This window comes from Aquarana catesbeiana, linkage group LG01 (assembly GCF_042186555.1).
Source record: "Aquarana catesbeiana isolate 2022-GZ linkage group LG01, ASM4218655v1, whole genome shotgun sequence".
Classification (NCBI taxonomy): domain Eukaryota; kingdom Metazoa; phylum Chordata; class Amphibia; order Anura; family Ranidae; genus Aquarana; species Aquarana catesbeiana.
Window position 1 is genome coordinate 349270501 of NC_133324.1, and position 21527 is coordinate 349292027.

The window sequence follows — 21527 nt, forward strand, 5'->3', positions numbered from 1 at the left end:
TAAAGGGTAGTCTTAGATGTACTAGCAAATTTAGATACACTAACAATCTGAAGCCAGCTAACACTTTATAAACAGTTAGAACAGTTTTTTCCCCTTTTGGGATAAAGATTTTAAATAAATGAATAAGCACTGATTGTTGTAAGCATCCCTGTCAGTGGTAAATGGTTTGTCTCAACCATCTAACTCACTTCTGAATAGCTTGGTCTTTTAAAAGAAATTAAAAAAAGAATTAACTTACTAACCAGATCACCAGGTGAAAATAAAAGAAAAAAGGCTAAAAAAAAGAAAACTACTACAGCTAACAAATGAAGAATTGGTAAGCTGCAATATAGTACATTTTTGATTTTGGGTTTAATATGGCTTTAAAATCACAAAGCTAAATACTAGAAAAACATTGGTGATTAGATATATCACAACACATTTCATATGATATGATTTTAATAAGCAACCATATTTACGAAAGGCAAATCCACTTTGCACTAAAAGTGCAAAGTGCACTGAAAATGCACTTGGAAGTGCAGTCCCTGTAGATCTGAGGGGAAGATCTGAAATGAGGGGAAGCTCTGCTGATTTTATTATCCAATCATGTGCAAGCTAAAATGCTGTTTTTTTAATTTTCCTTGCATGTCCCCCCTCGGATCTACAGCGACTGCACTTCCAAGTGCACTTTCAGTGGAATTTCAAGTGCACTTTGCACTTGTAGTTTGCACTTCTAGTGCAAAGTGGATTTGCCTTTCGTAAATAACCCCCAATGTGTCACAAAAATTGCTTATAGGGATTATTAAGGAGCTGGCAGCTTCTGAGGTTTGTTTGTCAGGACATTTTCTTCTACTATACACTCATAAAGTTGTGACAAGTCTTCTCTAGGATCCATTTCACAGCCTCCTTCTCTCACCCAGTACACATCCACTAATCCACCAGAATAGGCATCTCTCCGGCCTGCATGGCACACTGCTCTTCTAGCAAGCTGGCGGGCTTCTTCTTCCTTCATTCCAGGTTTGTAACCATCATCAATAATGCTGTAGGCAAATGGAGAGCCTGAGCCAACCGACAGGATATCTGAGCAGAGACGAGTCCCATCATTATATACATAACAGATGCAAGGGCCATCTCTATCCCAGCCACATAAAGTAACGGCAGCACAAACTTTTGTTCCCCGAAAAGGCATCATCAGGACGCTCAACATTCTAGCTGCTCCTCGTACACTTGGCATGTACCCATTCCGCACCTGGTACAGTCTGCACTCCATGGCCAAAACTCGTCCAAAAAACTGGCAATCAGCAGCACTGCCTGAAGTGGTGGCCAGCAAATGACTATGGATAAGAAATGCTTTACGGCTGTCAGGGCTGGAGACAAGCTTTCCAGCAGAGGAACGTGAGTCGGTTGCAACAGCCACACCATCTGCATACAGAAAGGCGAGAGTGGTAGTGCCATGTTCTGGTGGTGGGGGGCCAGTGCTGCGATGGTGAGAAGAAGAAAAGACATGAGCTCTCTGAAGTACACAAGGAGCATGTGATACAATCATATTTGGAAAGGGATGGAGGCTATTTCTTGTTGGCTGAACTGAAGAATCTATATCCCAGCCACAGACATTCTGCAAAGCCATTTTTTGGTATAAAATTCCTAACCGCAGTGATTATTGTAATGCTTTTCTCCCTCCGCTCAAATGGTCCATGCAGAAGAATCTCAGGGTGGCATCATACATACTTATAAAAACTGGTGTGAATGTAAACAGTACAAAACAGTATAACGTTTCACTTATGATGGGCTGTTTAAACACACAAGGGGAAGCTTTATCTGAAGCAGTTCGATACATTTTAGACATCTTCTTGACATAAGATACCTAGAGATAAGGTGTGGAACCAAGCTTCTTTCAATGGAAAATGATAAATGAGAAGCAGCATCATGATGCTTTAAAAACATGATTATACTCCATAAAATACACAATCCACAGTTCTGCATATGTTGTATATACTGTTTATGCAAAGCTAACCGGTTCCATTAAGCAATCACACATTCATTTTTAAATAAACGTTGTTTTGTATTCTTTCTTTACAGTGCATCTTTGCATGCAGTTTATCAAATTGTTGCTGCCCTTAGCCACTAGAATTTTTTTTGTAAAGTGAGTTAATATTTTAAACAGACCTAACATTATTTAAATTCTGATTATTGCAGTCTGCAGATGTTCCCAAAAGGCTGAAATGTGGAAGCATTTCTCAGCTCATTTGTGCAAATACTAAGCTAACAAAACTTTGTTTCTGTTTTTTTTTCCAGTGCACATACCAATGCAGGAAATATAACCCCAATTACAAAAAAGCTGGGACGATGTGTAAAATTTACATTAAAATCAGAAAGCAATGAGTTGCAAATCTCACAAGACCATATTTTATTCACAATATAAAATAGAAAACATATCAAATGCTTAACCACTTCAGCCCCGGAAGAATTTACCCCCTTCCTGACCAGAGCATTTTTTGCGATACGGCACTGCGTCATTTTAACTGACAATTGCGCGGTCGTGTGACGTTGTACCCAAACAAAATTGATGTCCTTTTTTTTCCCCACAAATAGAGCTTTCTTTTGGTGGTATTTGATCACCTCTGCGGTTTTTATTTTGTGCGCTATAAACAAAAAAAAAAGCGACAATTTTGAAAAAAACAATATTTTGTACTTTTTGCTATAATAAATATCCAAAAAAAAAAAAAAAAATTCCTCAGTTTAGGCAGATATGTATTCTTCTACATATTTTTGTTAAAAAAAATTGCAGTAAGCATATATTGATTGATTTTCTCAAAAGTTATAGCATCTACAAAATAGGGGATAGATTCATGAAATTTTTATTATTATTTTTTTTTTACTAGTAATGGCGGTGATCAGCGATTTTTATCGTGACGGCGACATTGCGGCAGACAGATTGGACACTTTTGACACTTTTTTGGGACCAGCGACCATTACTGTATAAATACAGCGATCAGAGCTAAAAATAGCCACTGATTACTGTATAAATGTCATTGGCAGGGAAGGAGTTAACACTAGAGGGCGATCAAGGGGTTAACTGTGTTCCCTAGGTGTGTTCTAACTGTGGGGGGGGGTGGGACTGACTAGGGGAGGAGACCAATTGGTGTTCCTACTTAGTAGGAGCACACAATCTGTCTCTACTCCCCTGAGAGAACCGGGATTTGTGTGTTTACATACACAGATCCCAGTTCCTGCTCTGTCACAAATGATCGCGGGTGCCTGGCGGTCATCGTACCCGCCGGGCACGCGCATTGGCTCCGGGAACATGCTGCGGGCGCGTGCCTTCTAAAGCATCTTAAAGAGCCGACGTACAGCTACGACAGCTCGTGCAGGGGAGCCAACCTGCCGCAGTATAACTGTAGCGACTGGTCCGGAAGCAGTTAAATCGAGAAAATATACAATTTTAAGAAAAATATAAGGTACTTTTGAATTTGATGGCAGCAACACATCTCCAAAAAGTTGGGACAGGGTCATGTTTATCACGGCATAGCATCCCCTCTTCTTTTAACAACACTCTGTAAATGTTTGAGAACTGAGTGAAGAGACCAGTTGCTGGGGTTTTGGGAAAGGAATGTTGTCCCATTCTTGCCAGATATAGGATTCTAACTGCTCAACAGTCCTTGGGTCTTCTTTGCCGTGTTGTTCGTTTCAAGATACACTAAATATTTTCAATTGGTAAAAGGTCTGGCCTGCAGGCAGGCCAGGTAAGTACCTGGACTCTTCAACTACAAAGCCATGCTGTTGTCATAGGTGCAGTATGCGGTTTAGCATTGTCCTGCTGAAATATGCAAAACTTTCCCTGCATAAGATGTTGTCTGGATGGGAGCATACGCTGCTCTAAAACCTGGTTACAGGCAATCCCAGGGTTACAAACAAGATAGGGTCTGTAGGTTTGTTATTAACCATTTCCCCACTGGGCACTTAAACTCCCTTCCTAACCAGACCGATTTTCAGCTTTCAGTGATCTCACATTTTGAATGACAATTACTAAGTCATGCAACACTGTACCCATATGACATTTTTTTCTTTTTATCACACAAGTAGAGCTTTCTTTTGGTGGTATTTAATTACCACTGGGTTTTTTATTTTCTGCGCTATAAATGAAAAAATGCTGAAAATTTTGTAAAAAAAATGCATTTTTCTTTGTTTCTGTTATTAAATTTTGCAAATTAGTAATTTTTCTTCATAAATTTTGGCTAAAATTTATACTGCTACACATCTTTAGTAAAAATAACCCAAATCAGTGTTTATTATTTGGTCTTTGTGAAAGTTATAGAGTCCACAAACTATGGTACCAATCACTGAAAATGTATCACATATGATGTACTGACGGCCTATCTCATTTCTAATTTCTAGACACTAATAAGCCAGGACAGTACAAATACCCCCCAAATGGCCCCTTTTTGGAAAGTAGACATTCAAAGTATTTAGTAAGAGGCATGGTGAGTTTTTTGAAGTTGTATTTTTTCCCACAATTCTTTGCAAAATTATGTTTTTTTTTTTTTCTTTTTTTTCTTCACAAAATTGTCACATTAACAGGTTATTTCTCTCACATGGCAAATGCATACTTGCAACTACACCCCAAACACATTCTGCAACTCCTCCTGAGTATGGCGATACCACATGTGTGAGACTTTTACACAGCCTGGCCACATAGAGAGGCCCAACATGCAGGGAGGACCGTCAGGTGTTCTAGAAGCATAAATCACACATCTAATTTCTTGACTACCTCTTATAGCCGGTTCACACGGGGGCAACTTGTCAGGCGACCTAGCCGCCTGACAAGTCGCCTCCCGTTCTGTACAATGGAACCGTTCTAATCGGAGCGACGCAAGTCGCTCCGACTTAGGAGAAAGGTTCCTGTACTACTTTGGGGGCGACTTGCATAGACTTCTATACAGAAGTCGTCTTGCAAGTCGCCGTGGCAGTCGTGTGCGACCTGCAAGTTGTGCCGCTTTTAGTGAGAACCGGTTCTTACACTTTTGAAGGCCCTGGAGCACCAGAACAATTGAAACGTCCAAAAAATGAACCTATTTTGGAAAGTAAACACCGTTCCCAACGTATATTCTATGAGGCATAATGAGTCTTTTGAACATGTGATTTTTTCCATAAGTTTTTGGAAAATGTGGAAAGAAGCACTGATGTGGCACAGATGAGAAGTGATGAGGCATGGATGAGCACTGATGTGGCATGGATGTGGCACAGATGAGTACTGCTGTGGCATGGATTAATATTATTATACAGGATTTATATAGCGCCAACAGTTTACCCAACGCTTTGTGGTTGTGGCACAGATGAGCACTGATGTGGCATGGATGTGGCACGGATGAGTACTGATGTGCCACAGATGAGCACTGATGTGACATGGATGTGGCATGGATGATCACTGATGTGGCACGGATGAGCACTGATATGGCACAGATGATCACTGATGTGGCATGGATGTGACGTGGATGAGCACTGATGTGGCACGGATGAGGACCGATGTGGCTTAGATGATCACTGATGTTGTATGGATGAGCACTGATGTGGCACGGATGATCACTGATGTGGCACGGATGAGCACTGATATGTCACGGATGTGGCACAGATGATCACTGATGTGGCATGGATGAGCACTGATGTGGCATTGATGTGGCACTGATGTGGCATGGATGTGTCACGGGTGATCACTGATGTGGTACGGATGAGCACTGATGTGACATGGATGAGCACTGATGTGTCATGGATGAGCACTGATGTGGCATGGATGGGCACGGATGAGCACTGATGTGGAATTGATGAGCATGAATGAGGCATGGATGGGGATAGATGAACCTTGGATGGGTGATGGATGAGCCATAGATGGGGATGGATGAGCCATGGATGAGCCATGAATGGGGATGAATAAGCCATGGATGAGCATGAATGAGCCATGGATGGGGATGGATAAGCCATGGATGAGCATGAATGAGTCATGGATGGGGATCAATGAGCCATGGATGGGGACGGATGTGCCATGGATAAGCATAAATGAGCCATGGGTGGGGACGGATGAGCCAGAATGAGGATGGATGAGCCAAGGATGGGGATGGATGAGCCAGAATGAGGATGGATGAGCCAGAATGAGGATGGATGAGCCATGAATGGGCACAGATCAGCGCTGTGGGCACTTCAGATCCAGCCCACAAGCGTTGCTGCACCCACTCCCTCCTCTCCTCACACACTGTACTGATTGGTGCGGTGCAGGGAGAGGAGGGAAACTGCACCAGACATGCGCCGGTTTGTTGACAAGTAGTCGCTCTGTCATTGGGAGCGATCACGTGGTAAAGGGGCACTGTCATTGGCCCTTTACCCCGACCTGTGACGAGCTGGGTCCGGAAGACCTGATGTTCACGGACATTACCGGGTGCACGCGATTCTGGGAGGACGTCATTGTATGTCCTCCCAGAATTAGCCAATTCGGCCATTCTGCTATGAACCGGTCGGCAAGTGGTTAAGCTGAATTCGTATGTAAGTCGTGACAAGTATATTTTTTAATGGAGGCTGGTGCCCTAGCCGGGGGGGGGGGGGAACAAACTAGAATGGTCGTTGTAGGCCGCAGAGGTATGAAAATATGAAAACAAGCCATGATCTGATGGTGCGTTTTCTGTGCCCCCCTCCCCCCATCCTTACCTGGCTTGGGGTGCACAAGGGCCTCTTCTCTGTTCACTTGGGCGATGATACAGCTGCTTTCCATCTAACACTTGCATGGATACAGTGCTGATCTTGCCTCTTTAGATCCGATCTGCAGACGATTCCTCTCCTCTTCCAGATCCCCGATCCTTTCCCTTCACGTTACTGGGAGACAGCAATGGTCGCTGGGAAGAGAAGCACAAACATACATGTAGATCGGCGGATCCTAGCCCCAAATCTCAGAATTGGTTCAACATGGAGAATACAGACTAAAGAGAAGCAAAACAAACCAACCAACCCCTCCGATGAGAACAGCTATTTCCCGGATCTCCCCGTACATCCCCCCCCTGCTCCCACCCAATACGATCGCTTCTCCTCTCAGTCAATCGGGTCTTAAGACCCACTTCCTGATTGGCCGGTAGGAGAAGCGGGAAGACAATAGCGAATATTAATTCGCTAGTGTCACACAACTGGGTGAGCTCAGGGTGCAGTGCTCTGCACCTCTGGAGCAGCCGCCACTGCTAGGCCCACTGGAGCAGTTTTTAACATTCACAGCTGGGAACCATAGATAAACTGCAGCTCAGAAGCTTGGGATCTACTCACAAATACCAGTAGAAGCAAGGCCATGTGCTCGAACCAGGGGAGGGAGTGGTCCAGCAGCCAGTCAGGAGTGCTTCAGAGCTTAGCAGCCCCCTGAAGAACATGGTCCCCCTTCCTTCAGGGAAAAAACACTCTCTAGGCTCCCAGATTTTTACCGCCCTCCCATCCACTATCTGGGCACACCTTCCCGGGGATTGGCTGGGGCAAGGTAAGAGCCCAGCCTGAGCATTTCAATTTTCCTGCCCTGAGCCCTGGAAATTCTCAACAGGCTCAGGGGGAATCAATCAAATGCCCAGACTGTGGAGCCAGACAGACCAAAACAGCAGATTACAGCTCCTCTGTCTACAGAGCAAGCCACACTCAATTTACCTAGCATCCTTAGCTAAGGAGGGTGCTACATGCCTATTTGCAAACCCCTGCGGAATGTACTGCTATTGTGTCAGGATGACTGCATTCCCAGGCATGCAAAGAAGATGCCAGCGCATTAGACCATTGGAACTAAGGCAAGTATAAATGTCAAGAAATCTCTGTGCAAGTCAATGTGACAACCCACTCATCAAACTATGAAAAGATTGCGCTGCACTAGTTTATAAATATAACTAAGGTAAGTATGTGTTCCTTTAGTTCTTCTTTAGCCCCTTTCCGTCCACTATATAAAAACAGCTGAGCGGGACAAGCACCAATCTGGGAGGGCATACCCACACATACGCTAGCTGCTCATGTGTGCCATCAGGGGCACGCAGGGGTGTGATCTGTGACCAGACACAGCAGATCATAGATCAGGGTACAATCAGGGAGCCAATGAAATTGGCCTTGAACCATGTGATCACTGTAACCAATCACAGCGATCATATTACTAAGCAAAGGCTGCATGAATGCTGCTGAACAGTATTAGAAACTGGTTACTTACACAGTCCTCATGACTATGTAAGCAATTACAGTGGTATAAAAACTGATAACTCCTCCCTCCCACAGCAGTACAGTGTCACTGTACTTTTTGTTTTTGTTGTTGTTTTTTTTACATATTGTCTTTAGAGCAAGTGCAGTGTCACTATTGTACTGCTGTGGCAGTGATCGTGTATAATGGCTGGCAGCTCTGATATTACTGTATGTCATTGCTACCCGCCATTGTCTCTGATCACCACTACAGTAGTACCACCAGACCAGTGCTGCCAATTACAGTGTCCCTAATTACCGCCACACCATTCACAGTTTCCAGAATCACAGTCGCACCAGTAATAGCGCCCCTGATGATTGTCATACCAGTCAGTGTCCCTAATCACCGCCACACCTTTCATAGTTTACATAATGACCCTCGCACCAGTCATAGCGCCCCTGATCACTGTCATACCAGTGTCCCTGATCACCAACACACCAGTCATAGTGTAATAATGATAAGGACTCATCCACATGTGTAATGCTCTCTAAAGAGCCATCCATGCTCTGATCATTTTTCAGAGAGCATTTGACAGGTGGTGCGTAGGACACATAGGACATATACATGCCTTCCAACATTTTGAGATGGGAATGAGGGACACCTACTAGCAAATGTATGTAGTCATAGGACACGCCCCCTGCCACAACCTCTTAAAGGAGAGTTAACCCTAAAAAAAAGGTTAATTAAACCCACAAGTGCTTTTTTTTACCACTACTTTTCCTTTATATTGGCTTTTAAAAGTTACAAATGCAGCAATTTAGAATTTGGATGAAAGGTTTAGCACTGGAAAACACTTTTTGAAAGATAAAAAGTGCATTTTTATATACAACTAATAAATCAGACTAAAATGAGGGACAAATGAGGAGGAAAGAGGGACAGAGGGACATCGTTCCACATCAGGGACAGTCCCTCCAAATCAGGGACAGTTGGGAGCTATGTGTATATATATATAAAACAGTAGTGATTAAATACCACCAAAATAAAGCTCTGTCTATAAAAAAGGTGATATAAAACGTATTTGAGTATAGTGTTGTATGACTGAGTAATTGTCATTCGAAGTGTAAAAGCTGAAAAATGCCCCCGGGGCAGGAAGGGGGGGGGGGAGTGTCTGGTTTTGAGGTGGTGAAGACACCCCTAGCAACATCTGCAGAACCCAGGTTGAGAGAGGCTGTGCCATGACACAAATGAACAAATGTTGTGGATTTCCCTCTACTGCATATAAAAACCATACACAAACAAGACTATTTTTTTAGCAGCTACAGTACAACTGCTTGTATGGCATGCAGCCTTAAATCTGGACTGCCACTTTGTTCCCAGCCCGACTAGCGTGTCACCCCCAACTACAATCCTTCCCTTCATAAACATGGCGCTGAAAGGCATTGGCCAGCTTTGTCATGCCCTTTTCCAAAATGGCCGCAATAGTGCTTTGTCATAGTGATGTAACAGGCAGGAGACGGGCTGTCCAATAGTCGTAGTCACGCCGGGTGCTTTGCTGGGAGAGAACATGGCGCTGGCTAGTGTTGTGAGATCGGAGGGTCTATCGTGGATGCAGCGGCGGGATAATCCATCACATTGCGGCTTGAACACCGAGGGCCTGAGCTTCCATGTGCTGCCTGGAGCCGGAGACGGCACGGCCGATCCTGGGATCGAGTTCTTACATGGGACCACCACACTGGCCTTCAAGGTGCTGATCACCAGGGAGGAGGAGGATGGGGATTTCTATTGCTGCAATAAGTGCATTTTGTTTCATTTGATTACTAATATGTACCCACTCATATGATAAATAACGTATACAGCACTATGGAGAGGGGTTACTAAAACTAGAGCAGCTGTGCAGAGCAGCCAATCCGCTCCTAGCTTCGAAAATAAAAGCTGGGAGCTGATTGGTTACCATGCACACAAGTTCCCTCCAAGGTACCGTTTGTATGGGAGATGCACTGCCCAGTGTATATGGGATGCTGGGTCATGCAGAAAAGTCAGCTGTATGGATGATGCATTTGAAGTTCTAAGGCCTCATTCTCACAGGGCGATTCCATGTGTGCCCCTTACTGGACCCTGTTCTGCTGGCACAGGTATGGCCAGGTGTCGCATGCAAAAACCAAGGCGGCATCCCATTGTTGTCTGTTAGGACAGGTGACTGCCAGACACAGCTGTTGTGTGCCAATATCACATGTGTGCGGGTCCACAAATGCACACAGGGTCCTGCACCCACAGAGATGTCATGTTGGCACACAACGGCTGTGTCTGGGCAGTCACCAGTCACAATAGGACACCTGTGTATCCCCGTAGCTGCACAACATGGTCCTGCACGGGGCAAGTATGGAATTGCCTTGTGTGAACGAGGCCTACATTTTTATTTAAAGTAGTAGTGAAGTCTGCTCTGTGATTTCTACCTACAGGTAAGACTATGGATGCAGCCAGTGACGACACCAGCGCATGCGCTCAGAAGATTCGGCATACTGGAACCGAGGGCTCGCATGCGCATGTAGTGTCGTCATTGTGGCTCCAGCCACTCACACAGCCGTAAACCTGGAAGGAAGACCAGAGAAAGGTGGAAGCCCTGTCAGCGGTGACAGCACGTCGCTGGAGAGCTTTGTTCTAAGGCAATTATTTCATAATGTGCTAGTCTGCAATGCAAACTAGCACATTATGCCATTGTCTTACAGGGGAAGACTGATTTTTTTTTTCTTTAATTTTTTTTTTTCTGCAGTGGTTTACAACCTCTTTAACATCAATGCCCATAGTGCATCATATGTACATTTATGTCTCATGGCTGTACACTTACATTTTTATTTATTTTTTTTATTTTTAAATCTGATCGAATCTGAAAGAAGTTCTGTACAACCGCACTCTGAAAAAGTTTTTTGCCTTTTATTCAAAAAATCATCAAAATGTATGCCACAGCAGAATGGATAGAAGAGCTTACGCGTTTCACACTACAAACAGTGCTTAATCATAGCTCAATCTAAGCTATGATTAAGCACTGTTTGTAGTGTGAAACGCGTAAGATCTTCTATGCATTGCCAGCACCTGGGCTTCTAAGCTGGAGGAGAGGTTTTCCATCTTCGTTTGACCTACCTGGAGCGGTGATATCCCTTTCCCTAAATCTGATTGTTGTTCAGTTTTATAAAAACAATTGTATCTGCAAACCATCGAATAGCTGAAATTTCTCTTCCAATCAGTTTTAGACTGCGCTTAGATCAGGTTTAATCAAACTGAGTTGATCAGCCAGGGTGGAAAATTATCAACTGTTTTGCATCAACCAGCAGCATTGATATGCTTTATCCATGAATGCATTTATATTTCAATCAATCAGATTAAATGGTGGAATTAGCGATGTGTTTAATAACTGCCGATCATATCTTAAAGTGGTAGTAATGTCCCTTTTTTTTACAGCTTCAAAACGCCTCTCCACATTATTCTGTGTATCCATGCACACATAGGCTTTTAGGAGCATAGACATTTTTAAGCTAAAAAAAAAAAAAACCCAGGGCCAGCGCGTTCTGGAGCAGCAACATAAAGCTGTAAAAGTGGCTAAATACTGTACAGCATTAAGGCCCCGTACACACTGGGCCGGGTTCGGCAGTAAAACGGCACTATTTTTAGCGGCGGTATTCGGCCCCTAGTGGGGTGGTTTTACCCCCCTGCTAGCGGCCGATAAAGGGTTAAAACCACCGCAATGCGCTACTGCAGCAGCGCTATGCCGGCGGTGTATTCACCGCTCCAAAGTTGCTGCTAGCAGGACCTTTTTTACCGTCCTGCCAGTGCACAGCTCCAGTGTGAAAGCCTTCGGGGCTTTCACATTGGAGACACAGCAGTGGCTTTTTCAGGGCGCTTTGTAGGCGCTATTTTTAGCGCTGTAGCGCCTGCAAAGCACCCCAGTGTGAAAGGGGTCTAAGCGCTTTTAAGCAGTAGTAATTGGATTTGGGAGTGGAAAATAGAAGAGGGCAGAGAAAGGCTGCTAAACAGTAACACGGCTAAGCACGCAATAATGCCAATGCAAAAGGTTTCTAAAAGCACGTTTTTACAGCCGTTTTTTCCTGGCGTTCTGTTTTCGCAGCTCATTTTTTTTTTTTTTTAACATCATGTTATCATGCTCTGAACGCGCTGGCCCAGTGTTTTTTTTTTTTTTCCAAGCTTAGAAATGCCTATGCTCCTATGTGTGCATGGGCACACAGAATAACGTGGAGGGGTGTTTTGAAGCTGTAAAAAATAAATAAATAATGTCTGATGCTGCTAAAAGCGGTAAGAAAAATGCCATTGTGCATGAGGCCTTAACCTACTCCCACCCCCATTCTAAGCCTACTCTAACCTGTAAAGAATAGATCGTTATACTTATTTATTCTACGGTCCCAGGCTGAGCTGTCGGCAGCGGCTTTGGTGTGCAGGAGAGGCGGTCTACAACAGAAGCCGCATAGTACGTCTATGAGTGATGTCAATTCCCAGCTATTGTCGGCTTTCTCCTGCACACAAAAGGTGTCGCTGTAGACTGGACCAGAGCGGCTGCAGAACAGGTAAGTATAGCGATCTTTTTTTTTGTTTATTTATGATGCCAAGTAGGAGCTGGCATACTATAAACCCAGTGTGCATATGAAGAAGTTACATCATCAGGGGTCGCAGTGAGGAGATTCCGGTCTAGAAGCGGCAACAGCGAGTGTGGATTCAACAACACCGGAGGAGAGCGAATTAGGATGAAAGTGCTTCATAATATACAGTTATGCTGTTGTATGTTATGACAAGAGCCAGTCCCCCCTTACCCCCATGCTACAATACAAAGGTAACATGATATATTGAAATCCGGTACACTATGCTTAGTTATGTTTAGCTTCACAGAAACCAACCAAAGCATAGTACAGTTGTAAAATTTAGACTCCGATGTGTTTGTACCAAACCTGGAGTTATGGTTTCCTGGGGAATGGAGGCATGAGGTTTTGTTACTGTTGAAGGTTCCACTTTCCTTAAAGTTGAACTCTAGGAATGATCTGTATTGCAAACTTGCATTGGTCCAGCTTGGCACATCTCATACCTGAGGGACCACCGGGGAAGCCAACAATCAGTGTAGTAGTCTGCACTACTATAGTAATAGCCACAATCTTCCAGGTCCTGTGGAAGCAGCTTCCCTTCTGCACACTGACCATGGGAGGTTCCTTGATTGAAATTGTCACCATTCGTAGAACGTCTTGTATTATTAGTGGCATACAAGGCATTCTCTGATTGGAAGAGATGGAGATTGGAGATCCCCCTGCCCCTTCTCTCTACCTCATCTAATCAGAGAAAGCTTTATATTCAATGAAAAAAATACAAGGCCTTCTATAAATGGCGACAGAACTGAGCAAGTGTCTGGCCCCCCAAATCCCAGCAGGACCTGGTAGATCACAACTATCAATGTTATGGCGCTGATTATCGCATGGAGAAGTGTACTTTTGTTAATCTCATCCCCCCTTCTGAGCTCTTCTCTCTTACTCTATAGCCCCCAACCAACTGTGTACACCTAAAGAAGGCAGTCACAGCTTGCCATGAATTGTGATTTTGTTTAAAGCGCCCATTTGCAATTCAATAAGCCATCATGGACTATTATATTTAGTTATGATAAACATGATCAAGAAAGTAGATATGTGCAAAAACCCCATACATTCCCTTTGCTGTCATAATTCTCAGGGCCCCATTCACACCTATGCATTGTGGCAATACACCCTCTCTATGTATGTTGCGGTGCCATTCATAGCGAATTGTACAGTAGAGCACAATGCACTGCCATGCAGATACCACTTGCTGTGTTAAAAGAGGGTCGTACATGTTTTTTCTTTCATTGTGGTGCATTTGTAGCCCATTACTTAGTCCATGTTTTTTGTTTTGTTTTTTTCAATCAAAATTTTTACATTTTACAACAAAAAAGAAAAGAAAACACACAACATTTTCAACACATGACCTACCCATCATCAAAGCAACAACAAGCAAAAAAAAGCTGTGGGAGTGTTGTGTTTTTTTTTATTTTATATTATATATAATTTTTTTTTTTTTATTCAAAATTTTTATTTTAATTATTGGAAAAAAATGATTAAGCGAGCACTTTTTTTTTTTTTTTTTTTTTTTTTAATATACTCAGTCTATTTTAACACGCGCCATAATGTGAATTGTGAACCGTTTCAACGATCCATGTATATATTTCTAATGGTGACGTTTTCTTTTCAGTTTCAACATGGAGTTATTGTGGCTGTTGACTCCCGTGCTACAGCTGGCTCATACATCGCTTCACAGACAGTGAAGAAAGTTATTGAAATCAACCCTTACCTGTTGGGCACAATGGCCGGAGGTGCCGCTGATTGTAGCTTCTGGGAGAGGCTTCTTGCTCGTCAGTGCCGCATCTATGAGCTACGAAACAAGGAGCGAATATCTGTTGCTGCAGCATCCAAACTGCTGGCTAATATGGTATATCAATACAAAGGCATGGGGCTATCTATGGGAACCATGATCTGTGGATGGGACAAGAGGGGACCAGGTCAGTTGAAAATTTAACTTTAATATTAACATCACTTATTTTGGTGTTTTTTGTTGTTCCGTTAATATGAAGCTCCTAAATCTGGATACCTGCCATCTTGATAGAACTCCTTATTGGCAGGCTACAGCTTTGGTTTGCCCATAGAGATGGCCCAGGCATAATAAAAGTGATTGTAAAGTCTTAATTAAAAAAAAAAAAAATAATAATAAAACTTGTATACTTGCTCTGTGCAATAAAATTGCACAAAGTGACCCCACTCTTCCTCTTCTGGGGTCCCCTGCTACCACTCCTGGCTCCTCCTCTTCCCCATGTGTCCCCATAGAAAGCCATGGGGGCACATATACTGACTCGATCCCGAGCCACACTGCCTGTGTCCATTGACACACACAGCATGGCTTGGCCGTGCTCCCTCCCTGTGAGAGCGTGGAGAGAGAAGAGAGCTGCTAGGATGGAGTGAGGACAGGACAGTGTAGGGAATGCATTAAGGTAAAAAAAAATGTTTAGGTTTTAGAACCACCTCATGGGGTTAGAAAGCATTTAATAGTCTGTGTCAGTGACTAATGAATTCTTAGTGTTTTTACTTACCTACTCATAAGCCCCATTTTTGCCCTTCTGCTTGTAATAATGCCATACAGGCAGCAAAGAACATGAAACAAATATCAGCTGTAAAAGAACAATGACAATAATTACCTTTCCTGCTGGCTGTGATTCCAGTCTTTTCTGCAGAGCTACACAGCAGGTAGAATCTTTAGCATCACAGGGTGTGTTGGATGTCTGCATCTCCTGATTTTTCAATGTGCTTCCAGCCACTGGCTTCCATATTGCTAACATGTCCACTTATGTATGGATTTTGAGATAGTTAATCCTCTGATGGACTTCTGCTACTAGAACTTTTCAGTAATGAGGGCTGCATTCTAGTCCTATAACAACTAATGCAGTCACCATATCTAAGGACTGACCAGCTGCAATATATAAATTTTTGTTCTTGAGTTTTTTGCTATTTTTAAATAAATTAGCTTTGCAATAAGCCCTGACTGACCTACGTAGTTACAGCTACTGTGGAGAAATTAATTCTCAAATTTACAATAGAAATGGTGTGTCAACTGAGATCTCATCACTGTTCTCTCTCCTTTTCTCTCTACCTTTCGTGTCTGCTCAGTGTTTACATTTGGGATTAAAAAGCTGTAAGGCTTGTCAGCTTGCTGCTGGGAGGGGGAGATTAGCTACCAAGAGGAAGTAAGGCCTCATGCACATGTTCGCCTGGAGTCATACAACATAAAAATTCAGATATATTTCCTTGCCCAGGAGCCATAAGTTTCTCTGTTGTGTTTAGTGACAGCTGCTGCATACAGCTGCCTATAGAAATAATATATGGATGCGAGTATATTCTGGTACTTGTGCTTATTTATACAACTCTGGATGCAGACTGTCTGCATCCAAGGTGCTATGGCCATATGTGTGTACTCAGGTACTGGTTTATACCTGCTTACAGCCACATCCTGTAATTTAATTTCTGTAGGCAGCTGTATGCAGCCACATTTTACATCACAGCCCCCCAGGTGGCTGTATGCATGGGGCCTAATAGAAAAGAAATTCCTTTTAATCTTAAGAATAAATTACTCCACTGTGGCTGCAGCTACCAAGGTCAGCAACTGCTTATTTAAATTAAAGCTAAATTCTTTGTCATGTTAAATAGATAGTTTAAGCCAAACTTGCCTGAACAAACTATTTTTATCACAGAGTGATGCAGCCACTGTGTGCACTGTATTATACGATAGTATCATTATCTAAATACATAATGGCAAAGCTGTGTTCCCCAGCAGTCCAAGAGGCTTCCTATCTGCTGCCGGACCAAAATCCAGCTGACCGGAATGCTTCTCAGCCATTCAGAAGAAGCTTTGTATTTTTATCAATGAATACAAGTGTTCCTCTGGCGGAGGTGGAGATCATGATGCCAATCCCCCTACCTCTCCACCTGATAAAAATACAAGGCTTCTCCTGAATGGCTGAGAAGCATTTACCTGATTTTGTTCAGCAGCAGACAGGAAGTGGCCCGTATTTCTGCCAGAACACAGAGCTATATATTGTATGTAGCTGATGCTACTGCAGTATGATACAGCCACCACATCACTTAGTAATGGAAATAGTTCATTTGGGCCAAACACCGTTCATCTCCAGGAGTGACAATGTTGCACCTGCATAGATACAGTACGATGTGTGAGCATAGTTACTGGCAGGATCACCAGGTAAAAGTGAACAAAAAAGCCTGAATAAGAGAAAATAAATACACCCACAACTGCTAAGGACTGGTAAGCAGCTGCTGTGCCATGCTGCCAAAAAGTGCCACCATGTGGAAGTTCTGGCAAGTAGCAGCCAGACATCAGGGTGGATAAAGATCATCAATGATTTTTATAAAAAAAAATCTATTAAAATCTATCTAAATATAGTTTTCTATTTAAGATATATGGAGCCTAGTTATGTAGCATGAGGCTGTATATTCTGCAATATTTACATTTTTGGTAAACTCCAAGCAAGCAAGCTGAGATAACAACATGTAGTGCATTGATGAATTCACACAATTTCACAGTAACCACGAGATAAAACAAAGTTCAGGAATATTGCTTTATCCCATTGTTTTGCAAATCTATGTACACTACAAACTGTATGATTGAGTCGAACATTTTTACTAGTGATTTAAATCAAATCCACTCTACCAGACATTGCGCTGGGGAAGATTTTAACACATAAAGACAGCCTACACCAAAATCTGTGATACCAACTGTGTGCAAAAATAAATCAAATCGTGTGACGCTGAATCAATATAACATAATAGAAATCGTACAATACTTGATGTGCATGAAACTAAAATATATCAATAAAAACATCTAAAGTCATAAAGTGAAAAAATATGAAATAAGTGCAAATTTACATTTCATAAACAATCACCAGCATGTACAGTGAGGGGAAAAAAGTATTTGATCCCTGCTGATTTTGTATGTTTGCCCACTGACAAAGAAATGATCAGTCTAAAAATTTTATGGTAGGTTTATTCTAACAGCGAGAGAGAGAATAACAACAAAAATATACAGAAAAATGCATTTCAAAAAAGTTTTAAATTGATTTGCATTTTATTGAGTGAAATAAGTATTTGACCCCTTCGCAAAACATGACTTGGTGGCAAAACACTTGTTGGCAATCAGATGTTTCTTGTATTTGGCCACCCGGTTTGCACAGATCTCTGGAGGGATTTTGTCCCACTCCTCTTTGCAAATTCTCTCCAAGTCATTTTATGTTTTGAGGCTCACTTTTGGTAACTTGAACATTCACCTCCCTCCACATTATTTTCTATAGGATTAAGGTCTGGAGACTGGCTAGACCATTCCAGGACCTTTAATGTGCTTCTTCTTGAGCCACTCCTTTTTTGCCTTTGGTCGTGTGTTTTGGGTCATTGTCATGCTGGAATACCCATCCACGACCCATTTTCAATGCCCTGGTTGAGGGAAGGAGGTTCTCACCCAAGATTTGCCGGTACATGGCCCTGTCCATTGTCCCTTTTTGATGTGGTGAATTTGTCCTGTCCCCTTAGCAGAAAAACATCCCCAAAGCATAATATTTCCACCTCCAGGTTTGACGGTGGGGATGGTGTTCTTGGGGTCAGAGGCATTCCTCCTTCTCAAAACAGGCTGAGTTGATGCCAAAGAGCTTGATTTTGGTCTCATCTGACCACAACACTTTCACCCAGTTCTCCCTTGAATCATTCAGATGTTCATTAGCAAACTTCAGGTGGGCCTGTGCATGAGCTTTCTTGAGCAGGGGGACCTTGCAGGTGCTGCAGGATTTCAGTCCTTGAGCCTCGGTTCACACCAGAGGCGGCACGACTTGCAGGTCGCCTCACCGAGGCGACCTGCACACGACTGCCGGGGCGACTTGCCCCGGGGCGACTTGCAAAACGACTTCTGTATAGAAGTCTATGCAAGTCGCCCCCAAAGTCGTACAGAACGGTTCCATTGTACTGAACGGGACGCTACTTGTCAGGCGACCTTGGTCGCCTGACAAGTCGTCCCAGTGTGAACCGAGGCTAACGGCGTAGTGTATTACCAATTGTTTTCTTGGTGACTATGGTCCCAGCTGCCTTGAGATCATTGACAAGATTATCCCATGTAGTTCTGGGCTGATTCCTCACTGCTCTCATGATCATTGAAACTCCACAAGGTGAGATCTTGCATGGAGACTGAGATTTCAGACCGAGGGAGAGTGACAGTTATTTTGTGTTTCTTCCATTTGCACATAATTGCACCAACTGTTGTCTCTCTCTCTCACCAAGCTGCTTGGCGATGGTCTTGTAGTCCATTCCAGCCTTGTGTAGATCTACAATCTTGTCCCTGACAGCTCTATGGTCTTGGCTATGGTGGAGAGATTGGAATCTGATTGCTTCTGTGGACAGGTGTCTTGTATGCAGGTAACAAGCTGAGATTAGTTGCATTCCCTTTTAAGAGTGCTCATAATCTCTGTTTGTTACCTGTATAGAAGACACCTGGGAGCCAGAAATCTTGTTGATTGATAGGGGATCAAATACTTATTTCACTCATTAAAATGCAAATCAATTTAGAACTTTTTTTGAAATGCATTTTCTGGATATTTTTTCACTTTTTGCCCTGCTAACTACACAATTAAAGTGGTTGTAAAGTCTGTTTTTTTTTTTGTTTTTTTTTTTTTTAATGTATTCTATGCATTAAGATAAAAAGTGTGCAGCAGCCGCCCCATTACCCCCTAATACTTGAGCCAGCGATGTCGACGAGTGTCTCAGCCATTTGGGACTCTCCCTCCTGATTTAGACACAGCAGGGGCGCCATTTGCTCCTGCTGCTGTTAATCCTAAGTCAGTTAGCCACTCAGGAGAAGGCGCGGGGCCAAACCGCAGCTGCGTGTCTGAATGGACACACAGAGCTGCAGCTCGGCTTGGGTGTAAGCTGCTTGCTGTGGGGGCACTCAACAGGAGGGAGGGGCCAGGAGCATAGAAGAGTGACCCCAGAAGAGGATCTGGGGCTGCTCTGCAAATCCACTGCAACAAAACATATCACCTGTTGATTTTTCCAGAATTCTAATTTATTGTACATATGTATGTGTGTGTGTGTGTGTGTGTGTGTGTATATATATATATATATATATATATATATATATATATATATATATATATATATATATATATATATATATATATATATATATATATATATATATATATATAATAATATAGATATAACACCATGGGATTGATGCATAAAATCTGGTGCAGCTGTGCGTGGTAGCCAATGGTTAAGCTTTGACAAACCTGGAAGCTGATTGGCTACTGTGAACAGCAGCACCAAATTTTGCACACTCCAGTTTTAGTAAATCAACTCCATCGTGTTTAGGGATTCAGAGATGTGTTGTCATGTCAGAGGAAGGTATATTTCTGGCACACCAGAAAGGAAGGTAGGAACAATGGAGTTTAAACGGATAAAACATGGGGGGGATGGTTTGGACTAAAGTTTTTTTTTTTTTTTTTTTTTTTTTTTTTTTTTTTATTGCTGAAAACAAGAATTTGTAGGATGCTTTAGGTGAGGTTTCTACAAATATATCTCAATATTAAATATGTGCTTTTCTCTGCCCAGGTCTATACTATGTGGACAGTGAGGGGAACCGTGTGTCTGGCTCTGTATTCTCAGTGGGCTCAGGTTCTATGTATGCCTATGGTGTCCTGGATCGGGGATATGACTATAATATGGAAGCGGAGGAAGCTCAAGAATTGGCACGGCGCTCAATTTATCAAGCCACATACCGTGATGCTTACTCTGGTGGAGTAGTGAATCTCTACCATGTTCGGGAAGATGGTTGGCAGCGTGTGTCTCAAGATGACGTGGCTGATTTACATGAAAAATACAAAGGACTGACTGAATGAATACACCATAGAGTAGGAGCATTAAATACCTAAAGAGAACTGTAATGAGGAAAACGTACCATTGCTTACCACCTCAAAATGCTAACATCCTGCTATTTTTGATCTACTTGTTTTTGATCTGTGAATCTCGGTGTTAAAATCACTGGATCAGCCTTACAAGTCAGGCAACTAGCATTTTGAAGAGGAGCGATTAGCTTTGGTTTGCAAATTTTTTTTTTTTTTCTTTCGCTACAGGTTTCCTTTAAATCTTTCTAAACCATGCAGGTACAGAAAATTTGCCTAGTTCTCTCCAAACAGTTATTTTGGATGTTTTAGGAAAAAATAAAATCTGAAGTTTTACTTACAGGCTTTCTCGTCTGTTGATTTGGCAAAACACCAATACTGATAATGGTTAGTCACCAAGCTCATTTATGAGAGTGAATAGTTCATAGCAAAGGGTTATGACAACATCTGTAAATTCCAAACTTTACATCATGGAGTTCTTTAAGCAGATCCCTATTATTTCCACCCTGTCCAGGTTTTGTTCAGTCTTTGTTGGGAGCAATATTTGAGGCTCCTTGTCACGTTTGAATGTGAACAGTTTCATATTGAATAGATGAGCATTGTATGAAAGGAGTTCTGACCCTTGTTTATCACATAAAATCTGTATTATATCCTATTAAACCATTTCTCTAAAACTGTAAGCTTGATTTTATTAAATGGTTTCCACTGGGCTAAACCGAAATACATTTGCTTTAAAATGCAAAAGCATGAATCCAGCCTTAGAGTATAAGATGGTTGATGTGTTGGGGATTTCAAATTTTACTACTGTTTTCACTAAGACGAATACGTTGGTACTTGTCCTAGCAGTGAATTCCAATAAGATTCGTTACCTCTACT

The 21527-nt window shown here is 42.6% G+C and overlaps 2 protein-coding genes across 2 annotated transcripts; one reads left to right on the forward strand and one right to left on the reverse strand.

Annotated features, from left to right (window-relative positions):
- Positions 1 to 505: 505 nt before the first annotated feature.
- Positions 506 to 1606, reverse strand: LOC141139048 (proteasome subunit beta type-11-like). Its single transcript, XM_073624866.1, has one exon. It carries the CDS (start codon positions 1604 to 1606, stop codon positions 782 to 784), a length of 825 nt encoding a protein of 274 aa, XP_073480967.1. The 3' UTR covers positions 506 to 781.
- An 8013-nt stretch (positions 1607 to 9619) lies between these two features.
- Positions 9620 to 21325, forward strand: LOC141145591 (proteasome subunit beta type-5-like). The gene is made up of 3 exons (XM_073632420.1): positions 9620 to 9893; positions 14402 to 14708; positions 20362 to 21325. Exons 1-3 carry the CDS (start codon positions 9714 to 9716, stop codon positions 20646 to 20648), a joined length of 774 nt encoding a protein of 257 aa, XP_073488521.1. The 5' UTR covers positions 9620 to 9713; the 3' UTR covers positions 20649 to 21325.
- The last annotated feature ends 202 nt before the right edge of the window (positions 21326 to 21527 follow it).

What these genes read in the sequence shown, in the direction of transcription:
- LOC141145591 (XM_073632420.1), top strand. Translation starts at nt 9,714, where the DNA reads ATGGCGCTGGCTAGTGTTGTGAGATCGGAGGGTCTATCGTGGATGCAG. An exon ending in CCACCACACTGGCCTTCAAG is followed by an intron (nt 9,894 to 14,401) that starts GTGCTGATCACC and finishes TTTTCTTTTCAG; the next exon opens with TTTCAACATGGAGTTATTGT. An exon ending in ATGGGACAAGAGGGGACCAG is followed by an intron (nt 14,709 to 20,361) that starts GTCAGTTGAAAA and finishes TTCTCTGCCCAG; the next exon opens with GTCTATACTATGTGGACAGT.
- LOC141139048 (XM_073624866.1), bottom strand. Translation starts at nt 1,606, where the DNA reads ATGGCTTTGCAGAATGTCTGTGGCTGGGATATAGATTCTTCAGTTCAG.